General features: G+C 39.8%; 1 protein-coding gene and 1 pseudogene across 2 annotated transcripts; both read left to right on the forward strand.

The window, feature by feature from the left end:
• Window positions 1–768: 768 nt before the first annotated feature.
• Window positions 769–4,727, forward strand: LOC111319633 (uncharacterized). The gene is made up of 5 exons (XM_088748329.1): window positions 769–806; window positions 1,203–1,290; window positions 2,304–2,366; window positions 2,558–2,857; window positions 3,353–4,727. The coding sequence occupies exons 1-5, from the start codon at window positions 769–771 to the stop codon at window positions 3,491–3,493; spliced, it is 630 nt and encodes a 209-aa protein (XP_088604455.1). The 3' UTR covers window positions 3,494–4,727.
• Window positions 4,728–7,046: 2,319 nt separating this feature from the next.
• Window positions 7,047–12,712, forward strand: LOC148740140 (uncharacterized; annotated as a pseudogene). The gene is made up of 4 exons (XR_015996483.1): window positions 7,047–7,445; window positions 9,725–9,787; window positions 9,989–10,255; window positions 11,593–12,712. The product of XR_015996483.1 is annotated as an uncharacterized LOC148740140 (transcript).
• Window positions 12,713–13,447: the final 735 nt, after the last annotated feature.

Raw genomic sequence — 13,447 nt, forward strand, 5'->3', positions numbered from 1 at the left:
TCAAGAACGTGACTTCTGCTAAGCTACAAAACACCTTGCTATTAACGATTAGCATAATAATGTAGCTGTTTTCAAACACCTTATGATCGACTTCCGCTAAGGACTTTCAACTGATATGGCTCGACTATATATAGCACGGTAGAATTTTCAAACAGTACATTTAATTCAGTCGCACTAAGATGAGTTTAATATTTGCTCAGGTAATCACACCATTTCGATTACAATAATGTTCTCAGCCAATAGATCGTATTCACGACATAATTTGCCGCTATGTTGGTGCACATGCACTTACGTGTAGCTCTATGCAAATTAGGTAAACAAACTCCGGTTTTTGAAATGTCAAAAATTAAAATGGCTTGTAATCAAGATTCTTCCGTTTCACAAGATCATTGTGATAAGAAATCATCATTTCCCTTGTTCCAATATGCTAAAAAGTTGCAAGAAAAAGTTAGAAAGCGCTATTTGGATAAAATAGAACGATCGGAATCGATCCTGTTTTGATCGAGGGGAAGCGCTACGAGCCCGACTGTTTGCCACCGGTGGAATCAACAGATTTGCTTTGCTATTTAGTTCTTGAAACCAGCTTCTACACACAGCAGCAATTTAAAGCGTTTAGAAGTCTAGAGGCATACAACCAAATGGTTTCTGGATTTATTACAAGCGTACAGGGGCACATAATTTCAAACAAGTTTGTCGTCTTGGCCAAAGTGAAACATTCTCAGCGCATGAACGATCCTTTGATTAATATCTGGATTATAACTGAAAAGGATGAAACTATTAACTATGCCCATCGTTTGGGATGCAAGGTAGGACTATCCGAATCTTGTTCTCATATCGCTAGTGTACTGTTTTATTTGGAAGCGTGGACGAAGGTAAACGGCAGACTTTCGTGCACACAAATGCAGTGCACGTGGATTCTACCAAATCGTGCAAACGAAGTAGAATACGCAAGGGCTAGGGATGTTAACTTCAAATCAGCTAAGAAAATGAAAGCCGATCTTGATGCGAATATCGACAGGCTGCCTGAAATGCTCGAAACAACAACAAACCAGAAAGAAAAAATTACTACTAAATCGCAAGTGCCGGCACCGAGCGAACCGGAAATGGACACACTATTCTGTGAACTCAGTAAATGTCAAACAACTCAGTAAATGTCAAACAAAACCAGTATTATTATCCTTGATTTCTCCTTATGCTGACAGCTATGTTCTACCAAGCCGTAATATTCCAGCTGTGATGAGCCTCTTTGACAAGAAATACCTTGATTTATCATATAATGACTTAGTTAAGGTATGTCAAAGTATCCAGATAGACATAACAAAAGAACAAATTGAGAGGGTTCAAATTGACACCATAAATCAAGCCAAAGGTAATAGCTTTTTTAGACACAGAGCAGGAAGGATTGGTGCATCCCAGTGTAAGGCTGCTGCCTCGACTAACCCTTCACTCCCTTCACAATCACTGATACAGAACATCTGCTATCCAGAACTTAACAAAGTAACAACTAAGCGGTTATATGCGGCTATTTTTCAAAATGTGTCCGTGAGGTATCTTCTACTTATCGCCGAAATCCATGCTTTACGGCGTTCCTCCGTTAATGTTCTAATTTCTTCACCTTGGTTTGTGATTATGGAAGGTATCCTAGCCATATAAACTCCTTTATCACGCACACTTCTCGTTCCACAACCAACTATTGCACATATAGTTTAGGCTGGGCTGAGTTACGTTTCAACAATCCAGAAGAAAGCCGCGACGTAATTCTGATGTGCTGAACCCAATGCATATATTATTGCAATGTGTTTTCTGATGCAACTCTTATGATTGGCTCAGAATTCAGTGGCGTGACCAGCCATAGAGAAGACAGAGTCAGCTTTATTTACCTACAGTTAACCTCCTTTAGTAATTGTAAATATATACATTAACACTTAAGTCCACCTAATTCCATGTTTTACTTCTACTTGGCTATTCTCTCGGTATTTCTCAAATAACCCAAAGTAAGGCCATTTCTTGAATGAAATTGGATCTTAAAATATTCTGGGGTATAATTGTGTGACGTTTTGTATATCAAAATATATTTACTGATCGTACGTTTCTCCATTTCAAACCATTTCATTTGATTTTAGGGGTCTAGGCAAAGAGGATAAAGAACATCCACGGCAACAATGTTCCCTAGGGTTTTAAAATTTGTCTCCAACTGTACGAACAAGCTTGCAGTGGTTTTGTCAAGAGAAACTTTGCAAATTCTACTTTCTGCCGTTTGACATGATTTGTAAAACTTAAAATTTTACTGCTTGCTCGGACAGGTATTGCCCGCGGGAATTATGGGATTGATCGTGGCGACCAGGACCAGACGCTCCTCGATTCTGGTGAGAATGATTACCAACTGAAATGTTATGAGATTATTTATGCGAAGAGAAAATATTAAAATCACGTCTTACTTTTGCGTGACATTTAACAGTTATTCACTGACTTAAAGGTTAAAGTCCAGCTCTTAGACTGATAAGATACATTTGAAGCTTAGATAATAATTGCTATCTTCCCTGATTCATGATTTCAGATACACTGGCTCAGTACAATTAGTATTGCCTCTGTTGTGGTTTGTGTAGTGGTATTTGAAAGCTATTCATGGGCTGTGAATACTGTATTGGGTTACAAATATGATAATTATCGTCAAAAAAACCAAGAAGGTTTTTCTCAGTTTTGGGCTAAAGACGCAAAAATCAAGTTTGAAGACCAGGAAAATACCATGATAGCCATACATGCCTTGATTGTTATATTTTCCATCGCTGAGATTATTCTCGCCGTGGCGATGGCTCGGAGCAGTGATGCTGGGCGTCAATTGCCCCAGCAAAATCAGGTATGTTGCGTTACTCTGGAAAAAACCATTTATCGAATAGGGCACTGAAGCCTAGGAAGGCATGCGGAAATCCTTTCCTATCTCCTCTTTCCTTCGTCCTTACTCCTTCTCCTCTTCGTTATCTTTTGCTTTTGCACGACTTCCGTTTCCCATTCCCCTCATCCCTTCTTTTCTCCTCTCCCCTCCCTTTCTCCCTTTTGCTCTGCATCGCTAACTCCCTTTTCCTCTCCCTTTTCTCCCCTCCCTTCCATCTCCCGTCATTCTTCCCTCCCTTTTCTCCTTCTCCCATACCTCCCTTTATGCCTCTCTTATTTCCTGTCTCGCTCTCTTCCTTTTAACCTCCACCTCCATTCGTCTTTCCTCCAGTCCCACAGTTTTTCTTCTCACATTTCTCTTTTCATTCTTCCCTTTCCAGTTTTCCTTCCCTTTCCCTCCGGCCCCTTTTCCTTCTTTTTCTCATTAATCAACTGGATATTTTAATCTATTTTTTTTTAGTCATACTATGCATACCATCAAGTGGGAAATGGACATGTATCGCTCCAAATGCAGCCTTTTCCACCACAAGCTATGGTGGCCATTCCGACTACTGAAGCCAACTGCAGCAGTGGTGGTAACCAGCAGCCTCAGCGCATGTAGTTACAGAAACTTTGTCTGTTTGTTTAATGACCTTGTATAGTCGCTTTCGAAAATATAATTTTGAGCATCAAAACGCTAGCCTGAGCGATTAACCAACGATAAAGCTGCGATCTCGTTGTAACAACTTACGCAAGGTAACGTAACGGATAGCAACTGTTACGTAACGTACCACTGTCCGGGTTCCCAAACGGGACATCTAAGTTTTTGTGCGTGCGCGATGGCGGCATCTTCGAACGGTGCCACGAGGCTACCGAGTTTATCGTTCGTTTTTCCCAATTATTGGCTTAACGTTGCGTCAAACACTGTAACATTTAGTGCGAGTTTTCTCGAAGGATTTGGGATTAGACTTTTGATTTTGCATTGAGGAAAAAAAGGAAGCTGTGCATGTAAAAGTCTTAGATTTAGTACAGGAGGTTAAGGTGGATCCCCCGGCACCCAAATATTAACAAATAAACTTCCTTTCGGAGGGCGAGTTACTATAAGAAACGTAGTTAACTCACCTCAAAGGTCTCTCCCTAGATATTCAGCAGCTCGGCTGACGATACAGTGAGGATTCTGTTTTGGGTGTTAATTTTTTTATATTTACGTCGTTACCATGGCAACATTGTCTCTAATGACAGTCAGATATATATATATATATATCTTATTATTAAAAACTGAATCATTGGATAATGCAATTCAAGACTTTTTATTGGCTTAGCCATACATGAGCCAATATACCATAATCTACAAATATGGTAAGCGTACGTGTCAGCTTAAAATTAAAAGGGAGCTAAAAATTTAATAAAATTTAATAATTTGATTCAACGTTTTTAATAAAACAATTATTCCACTCGCGCTTGTTGGATGTAAGGTGATTATAGCCAACTCTGCGCTACGCGCCTCGTTGGCTATCTATCATCTCATATCCAACGCGCGCTCGTGGAATAACTGTTAATTAGACGTTTTGTTGTGTAGTATCGCTGAGTATTTTTACGAGTTGTGCCGTATTTTGACGAGCCCGTAGGCCGAGTCAAAATAAAAATAACGAGTAAAAATACTCAGCGATACTACACAACAAAACGTCTAATAAGTTATTTATTATCCAACACGCCAAACTGTTATTTCAGAGCGGGCGAATTTCGCGGATATTTATTTACGAGGAGTGCGTGACAGAAGTATGCGAAGCGGAACGGAATTGGCGCGTTGTGTTGCTGTTTCTATTTTCTTCATTAAATGAAGAAATTTTCTGGTCGTCAAGCTGTTTTTCTTGGATCTATAAACTTGGATCTATATTTGCCAGCCATTCTGACTCTTCTTCGTCGGAAATATGATTCAAATTGTCCGCCACTTTTTTTTTTCGTAACTACAATCCAAATCTTCGCTTGCGCGATGCGAGAAAACCTGTTTAACCGGTACTCTACAGAAGACGAATACAAATACCGCGTGATATCTGTACTCGTCTATGGCGTTATTTGTACTCGTCTAAGTGTAGTTTGATAATAAATTCCAATATTTGGCCTAGATAATTTAATATCTTCTCTTTCCCATGGTGAAAAGTCTTCGATAATTTTGAAAACTAAAAACTCAAGGTTACTGATATCCGCCCATTTTCCTAAATATATTCGATAAGCTCTGACAGATTTTAACAAAAGTGATAACAACTGTGGCGTGACACGCGTGACTATAGACATGTCATCGCCAAGTAAAAAAAGAACACCGTCGTGCCTCGTGGCAACGCAGTTATGACATAAACCTGAACTGCACAATTAATAGAGTTCTGATGTAGTTTTAACCCGTAGCTCTGTGATTTTATCGTCATCGCAACTCTGCAATAACAACCACAACAGCAAAAACAAAATAAGATAAGGAACTAAAAAGGAAAACACTTATTATATATCGAGAGTAAAAGAACGCTGTGAGAGCTTACAGGGGTGACAGAAGTATTTCCTTAACGTGTACCACAGCTTACTTTTTTTCTTTTGATGACCAGACCTGTAGTAATCGTCAATAGAACAACGCTCGCTCACTCCTTATTGGTGACCGCTTATTAAAACAGGTTTCGTGCTTAGCAAACGTCCCGCGTGCATACATAACTCAATAGTGTACGCTGTGGTGTTTACCATTTGTTTTATAACATCACATTGATACATTGTGGCTAAAGAGTTCTTTTTATTTAACAAATATTACGTGACCAGAAAACAGAAGCGCCTGCGGAAAAATAGTCAGCAGCGTACACCCATGGGCAAATGGGGGACGCTAAATTGACCAATCTGAGCGCGCGCTTTACTTTGGTTATGTTATAAAACTGAATAGATTAAGATGCCCTCTAGGGTCGATGAACCGAGGCTAACGAACTGAAGTTAAAATTCCCTTAGCAACAGACTTGTAAATATATTAAGTTCCACACAACTTGATTTCTCGAGAATTTTGATCTTAGAAGGTATAATTTTGGCTTAAAAGTCATGGAAATATCCAATTAAATATGGCTTTCCGGCTGCCGTGAATTGAAAATAATTTCGATTATTCGGCTGGTAATGGCAGCTAGCTTTATCGCCAGGTGTCAGTTGTCGTCCGTCAGTTAGTGGAACATAAGAAAATCGAGTCGCATTCAGTTTTTAAGTCAGACAGTTAGTCACTCTGCTAGGCAGTCCTAAATTGCCGTAAATGTTTTCTAAAATTTCTCTGGCATCCATTGCTTTTCACGAGGTATAACCTCGGTTCCACAACTATAAGTGCATTCATAAAATTTACCATCATATGAATTCTCGAGTTTTACAATTATCGACCATCCATTAAACAGCCAAGTCGGAAAACTCTGATTGCTCAGTAGCTTCAACTATATTACAGGATATTCCTCGATTCTAACAAATCCATATTGGATACTGTGGCGCGTTTAGACAAATCATGCAAGAGAAAATATCTGATGGAGTGTAATTTATTCAATATACCAAGGTAATTAAACAGGTAAGCGTTTCTTATGACCGACTTGAAGCTGGTCAGGTGCCGATCCAATTGCAATAGCAAGCGACCTCAGTTGCAGCCCAACCAGTGGTGGCCATTCCGCGCTTCCCCGGTGTTCACTACAAATGAATAACTACTGTAAACGCTTCAATTATCCCCAGTGGGGGGGGGGGGGGGGGAGGGGAGGGAAAGAGTTCTTCAGACGGGAGACTTATTCGAGGGGGGAGGGGAAGGGGGAGACATGGTTGAGTAGAATGCTCTCCTCATTCATTTAAAACTCATTCATTTCAACTCCATAGCAAAACAAAATAGGATAAGGCTACTTATTGCGTGTGTTTTTCAATTTCTAGCACTGATTCTGCACAAAACAAGGTACAAGGTTTGGTGAGACTTCCCTCCTCCCTCCCTCCCCCCCCCCCCCCCCCCCCACAGCCCCTTGCCGAATGAAAAACCTTAAATTAAAACCATAAACGCTTGGAGGGCCCTCATGAAAATCCTTCTCCTGACTAACATGTATGTATCCCCCTAAAGCAGAAGGCCTTTTATAATCGCTAATATCAACCAATTTCACCTTAAAATTGACAGTTCAAAAAGCCGCCACGTATTAAGAAAAAAAAGAAGGGAAGCCTTACAAATCCTACTTGTTGAGGTTTATTCACACGAGCGATTGTTTCTGGATGACTCTTTGTCAGCTCGCTGTTACGGTAGTTAAATTATCACATTTATCCAGAAACCAGATTGACCCTGACAAGCGAACAAATTGCAATGAGTCTGGGAACGAGTAACTGTGTTCCGTCGGTTTCAAAAGTTATCTTATAAATATTTTAGATTAAACGTCGCGGAAATATTCCAATCGAAATGGCGTTTAGCCGGCGAGAATTGAAAATCATTTCGATTATTCAACTAGCAATGGCAGTTATCTTTTTTTGCATTCGGCATCGTGGACCATTTTGAAGTACGCTACGTTTTCCTAAGCTTTTTGTTCATGCCATGTTGGATCGCAGCTCTCGTAAGTACACTTGAAGAAGTAGAACTGCCTATTGCACATATCCCAGCCTAGCTCTACAGCCGTTCTCGATTTCGACTTTTCATATGACCCAACCACCGTTTATGAATCACAGATTTCGCGTATTTATCGTAGTTTGGATTGATCCCTTAGTTTCGCGGCCATAATAATATTGTTTTCGGTCAGTAAACACCATACCTGGTTGGCATTATTGGTCAGCTCATAAGCCAAATATTGAGCGCCATTCTCAAACTAAGTTTCTCGACGAATGACAGCTGTGAGGGTTGAGTGATATTTGGTCTCAGTGGTCGTATTATTGAAACGAATAGAAGCACTAGCGAAAAACTGTTCCACGTCTTCGCCAGGAACCTCGAATATCTTCTGTTTTCACGGTCGAAAGCAGAAGCTTTGGCAATAAAACACAAGTCGTGATACCGTACATCGTTGGTCGATTAATATTGTTCCTAGTCTACACTTCAAATGGGCAGTTTAGGTCGTATTCCTTTCTGGAAGGAAAATTTCGTTTTCAGAACGTGACTTCTGCAAGGCTATAAAACACCTTACTAAACGATTAGCATAATTTTGCAGCTGCTTTCAAACACCTTATCGGTTTCGTTGCGTCCTCTGCGAAAACAACAACGTGAAATGACAAAACTTTGGGTTGTCTATAGAACGTGAACGTCGATGGCTATTGTTTTACACTCATTTCTATTTCTAATTTTAACGCTGACAGTTCCATATTCAGTTTCGAGATAGTTCGAGAATGAGAAACAAAGTAAATGACTTTAGAGTATCGTGGGACTCTAGATAAAATATAAGTTTATTTTTTTAACCGAAGTTATCCACAGCGTCGCCGTTGTCGTTTCTCAAACTCCCTAATTAGTTTTTCACAACGCGGGCAAGCCGTTTGAGATCAAGTCATCATACTGCCGTATCACCCCCAAACTAAGTTATACTCCCGTTCTTATACTCTTGTATTCTTATGCTCTCGGTAGGAGAACAACATTTTAAGCTAGGCTGAGTTGCAACAATCCATAAGAAAGCCGCGACGTAATTCTGATGTGCCGAATCCAATGCGTAGATTATTACCGTGTTTTCTGATGCAACGCTTATGATTGGCTTCGAATTGAGTGGCGTTACCAGCCATGGAGGAGACAGAGTTAGCTTTACTTATCCACAGTGAACCTCCTTTAGTAACTGTAAATATATACATTAACACTTAAGTCTACCCAATACCATGTTTTACTTCTACCTGGCTATTCTCTCAGTATTTCTTAAGAAACACAAAGAAAGGCCGTTTCTTTGATGAAATTGGATCTTAAACATTCTAATTAGTTTGAAGTTTATTATTAATTCATAAATACATGGCAGTTTAAAAGCTGAATAGATCAAAATCATTAACTGATCTATTTTAATTAAAAGAATAAAAAGGCAAACAGGACGCTAAAAAGGTTATCGAAAGACGAAATTGGAAAACTCTAACCCATCTAGGGCAAAAACAGATAATAATTAAAGATATTCTTAAAACGGTCGGGTTTAACACGCGGCATGTTAAAAGGTCGCGGACACCTTGATAAATAAGTAGATTCGTGTGGTGCAGGTAATAACTTGTTTGTCATTTTCGATTATGTGAAAAAGTGTCTCACATATTTCGCCATGGTGGATTGCCAATTTTTTCAAATTCATAATAACAAGAGCCTCATTATTGCTAACACCGAGGCAGATAATGGACATCGCTCTCCGGGTCTGTATACATTCCAGCTCTTGCATTGAATATTTAGCCAAACTGAAATGAAAGGCCGGAACTACATAGTCCAAAATTGATCTAATACAACTAGAGTAGAAGAGCCCTAAATCACTGCGAGTAACCGTAGCTCTCTTAAGTTGCACCAAGATAATATAGTCTCTCAGTTAGATGCCTTCTTAAGAATTTCATTAATTTGAATATTCCAGGTCAAATCACTGGAAATGTTGATACCCAAATTGAATCTTAAAATATTCTGGGGCATAATTATATGACGTTTTGTACATCAAAATAGGTTTACTAATAACACGTTCATGGTTCAGGTTTCTCCGTCCCAAACCATTTCACCTGATTTCAAAGGCTAGGTAAAGAGCATGAAGAACATCCACTGTAGCAATATTCATGAGGATTTTAAAACTTGCTTGCACTGTACGAACTAGCTTGTAATGGCTTTGTAAAGGTAAAATTTGCAAACTCTACCCCTTCTGCTGGTTGACATGATTTCTAAAACCTACAATTTTATTGCTTGCTCGGACAGGTATTGCCAGCAGGCATTATGGGATTGATTGTGGCGACCAGGACCAGACGCTCCTTGATTCTGGTGAGAATGATTACCGACTGAAATTTATGAGATTATTAATGTGAAGAGAAAATATTAAAATAACGTCTTACTTTTGCGTGACATTAAACAAGTATTCGCTGACTTACAGGTTAATTTCCAGTACTGGTAAGATAATGTCCAACTGGTAAGGTATATTTGAAGCTCAGAAAATAATTGCTATCTCTAATTTTACTATTTCAGATAAACTGGCTCAGTACAATTAGTATTGCTTCTGTTGTGGTTTGTGCAGTGGTACTTGAAACCTATTCATGGGCTTTGAGAGATATATTATCGTTCAAATATTTTGGTTATCGTCAAAGAAACGCAAAAATCAAGTTTGAAGACCAAGAGAATACTATGATAGCCATTCATGTCTTGATTGTCATATTTGCCATCGCTGAGATCATTCTCGCCGTGGCGATGGCTCGGATCAGTGATGCTGGGCGTCAGTCACCGCAGGAAAATCAGGTATGCTGCGTTACTTGGGAAAAAATCATTTATCGAATATGGCATTGAAGTCTAGAAAGGCATGCGGAAATCCTATCTCATTTCTTCTTTCTTCCGTCCTTACTCCTTCTCCTCTTTGTTGTATTTTGCTTTTGCACGACTTCCTTCACCTTCCTTCGTCTCACCTTCTCTCCCTTTCTTATTCTCTCCATCCCTTCTTTTCTCTCCTCCCCTTCCTTCCTCCCTCCCTTTCACTTTGCATTCCTAACTCACCTTTTCCCTCTCTTTTCTCCCCTCCCTTCCATCTCCCTCCATTCCTCCCTCCCTTTTCTCCTCCTTCCATAGCTCCATAAAGACCCTCCTTACTTCCTGTCTCGCTCTGTTCCTTTCAACCTCCACCTCTTTTCGTCTTCCCTCCATTCCCACAGTTTTTCTTCTCACATTTCTCCTTTTGTTCTTTCTCAGTTCTTTCTTGCTCACTTTAATTCTTTCTCTCCTCCACTTCCTTTGTTTCTTTCTCCTTCTCTCCCTCTGTCTTTCCTCCTTCTTTCCATTTCTCCTCCTATTCTTCCCTCCCTTTCTTTCAGCCTCAATTATCCTCTTTTTCCCTTCCTTCTTTGTCCTTTAGTTTCTTCCTATTTCTCTCTTCCATTTATCCCTCTTTTGCTTCCTTTTTTCTCCCTCCATTCCCTCCATTCCTTCTTTTCTTCCCTCCCCTTCCCTCCTCCCTTTCGTTCTGTATTGCTAACTCTCTTTTTTCTCGTTCTTCTCCCCCCCTTTCATCTCCCTCCATTCCTCTCTCCCTTTTCTCCTCCTCCCATACCTCCCTGTATACCTCCCTTATTTCCTGTCTCCCTCCGTTTATTTCATCCTCCACCTCTATTCGTTTTTCCTCCATTCCCACAGCTTTTCTTCTCAGATTTCTCCTTTCATTATTCCTTTTTTTTCTTGCATCCATTAATTCTTCCTCTCCTTCCCTGCTCCTTCAATCCTCCCTTCCTTCGTTTCTTTCTCCTTCTATCCCTTTCGTCTTTCCTTTTTTTCCATTTCTTACCCTATTCTTCTCTTCCTTTCTCTTAGCATCAATTTCTCTCTTTTACCCCCTTCCTTCTTTATCCCGCAGTTTATTCCTATATCTCCCTTCCATTTCTCACTCTTTTTCTCTCTTTTTTCTCTCTCCATATCTCTCTTTCCTTCCCATGTTTCTCCCGTTCATTCCTCTTTTCTTCTTTTTCCTTCATCCCCTTCCCTCGTTCCTTTCTCCTTTCCTCCAATCCAATTTTCCTTCCCTTCTCCCTCCGGCCGCTTTACCTTCTCTTTCTCATTAATCAACTGGATGTTTTATTTTATTTTTTTAGTCATACTATGAATATCATCAAATAGGAAACGGACAAGTACCGATCCAAATGCAGCCTTTTCCACAACAGGCTATGGTGGCAATTCCGATCACTGGAGCCAACCATAGGAGTGGTGGCATCCAGCAGCCTCAGCGCATGTAGTTACGGAAAGTTTGTCTGCTTGCTCAGTGACCGTGTATAATCGCTTACAAAAATATTATGTTAAGCACTTTAACTTTAGCCTGGGCGATTAATCAACGATAAAGCTGTGATCTCATGGTAACAACTTACGCAACGTAACATAATGTAACGGAAAGCAACTGAAATGTAACGCGAATAAGTTGTATCCTAACAGGGCTTCAGAAACCAACATGTAGAGAATATGGAGTAGCAAATAACATTGTTGCGGCTACTTGACGCATGCATGTCGCCTGGGTTACCATACTGGACATCTAAGTTCTCGTGCATGCACAGTGGCAGCATCTTGGAACGTTGCCATGAGGCATCGTTCGTTTTTCCCAAATTTGGATTAACGTTGCGTCAAACACTGTAACATTTAGTGACTGTTTTCTAAAAAGATTTGGATTAAGCCTTTGATTTTACATGGTTGGTCACCGTTCGCGGAAACCAACATGTTGTTGACGAAAAAAAAAGGAAGCTGTGCAAGTTAGAGTTTTAGATTTAGTACAGGAGATTAAGGTAGCTCCCTCAAGTATCAACGACAAAAACCTCCCTTCAGAGGGCGAGTTACGAAGAGAAACCGAGTTGATTCATTTCAACTTTTCTCTCCAGATATTTAGCAGTTCGGCTTATGATACAGCAAGGATTCTTTTTTGGGTGTTAAATTTTTACACTTACGTCATTACTATGGCAACATTGTCTCTAATGACAGTCAGCTGTATTCCAATCTTTGGCCTAGATACTTTGATATCTTTACTTTTCCACGGTGAAAAGTCTTCGATGACTTTGAAAACTATAAACTCGAGGTTGCCGATATTTGTCCATTTTTCTAAATATATTCGATAAGCTCTGACATATTTTAGAAAAAGTGATAATAACAACTACAACAGCAAAACACAACTTTTGTTTTCATAAGATAAGAAACTTAAATGAAAAAATTCATTAAATATTGAGAGTAGAAGATCGTTGTGGAAGCATATAGGAGTGTCAAAAGTATGTACTTAATGTATTCCTGAGCTTATTTTTACTCTTTTGATGACCCTGCCTGTAGCAATCGTCACTAGAACAACTGTCGCTCACTCCTTATGGAAGACCGCTTAAAACAGGTTCGTCTGTACATAGAAACGCATAGAACAGTCATTCTATTACTGTCTGTTTAGTTGTTGTATTTTGATCGTTAAAAGCCATCACCCTTTTGAGGCCCTCTTGGTTGACTTTAATTTTTTGATGATTAAATTGGGGGGGGGAGGGGAGAGAACACTAAGGGGGGAGGGGGGAGAGAACACTAGCGACAGGTCTGTTGAGTAGAACGCAGAAAGGCTCATTACTCATGGGCGGTTTAATTTTCTCACGGAACTTTCTGCCGGCCGCGGCCGCTCGTCAAACATGTCAATGTAAATACAACGTTTAAAATGTTGCCCCTCGTTACGAAAAACGGTCGCGACTCAAACTATTCAGAGCGCGCGAACATGGATCGAACTAACTTAATAAATTAAGATGCCCTCTAGGGTTAAGGAACCGAAGCTAAGGAACTGAGGTTAAGATTTCCTTAAGAACAGACTTGCACATATATTGAGTTCCACACACCTTGATTTCTCCAGAAAGGTATAATTTTGGCTTAAAATTCGCGGAAATATCCAACTAAACATGGCATTCAGCTGCCGAGAATTGAAAATAATTTCGATTATTCAGCTGG

The sequence above is a fragment of the Stylophora pistillata genome, chromosome 2, assembly GCF_964205215.1.
Source record: "Stylophora pistillata chromosome 2, jaStyPist1.2, whole genome shotgun sequence".
NCBI lineage: Eukaryota > Metazoa > Cnidaria > Anthozoa > Scleractinia > Pocilloporidae > Stylophora > Stylophora pistillata.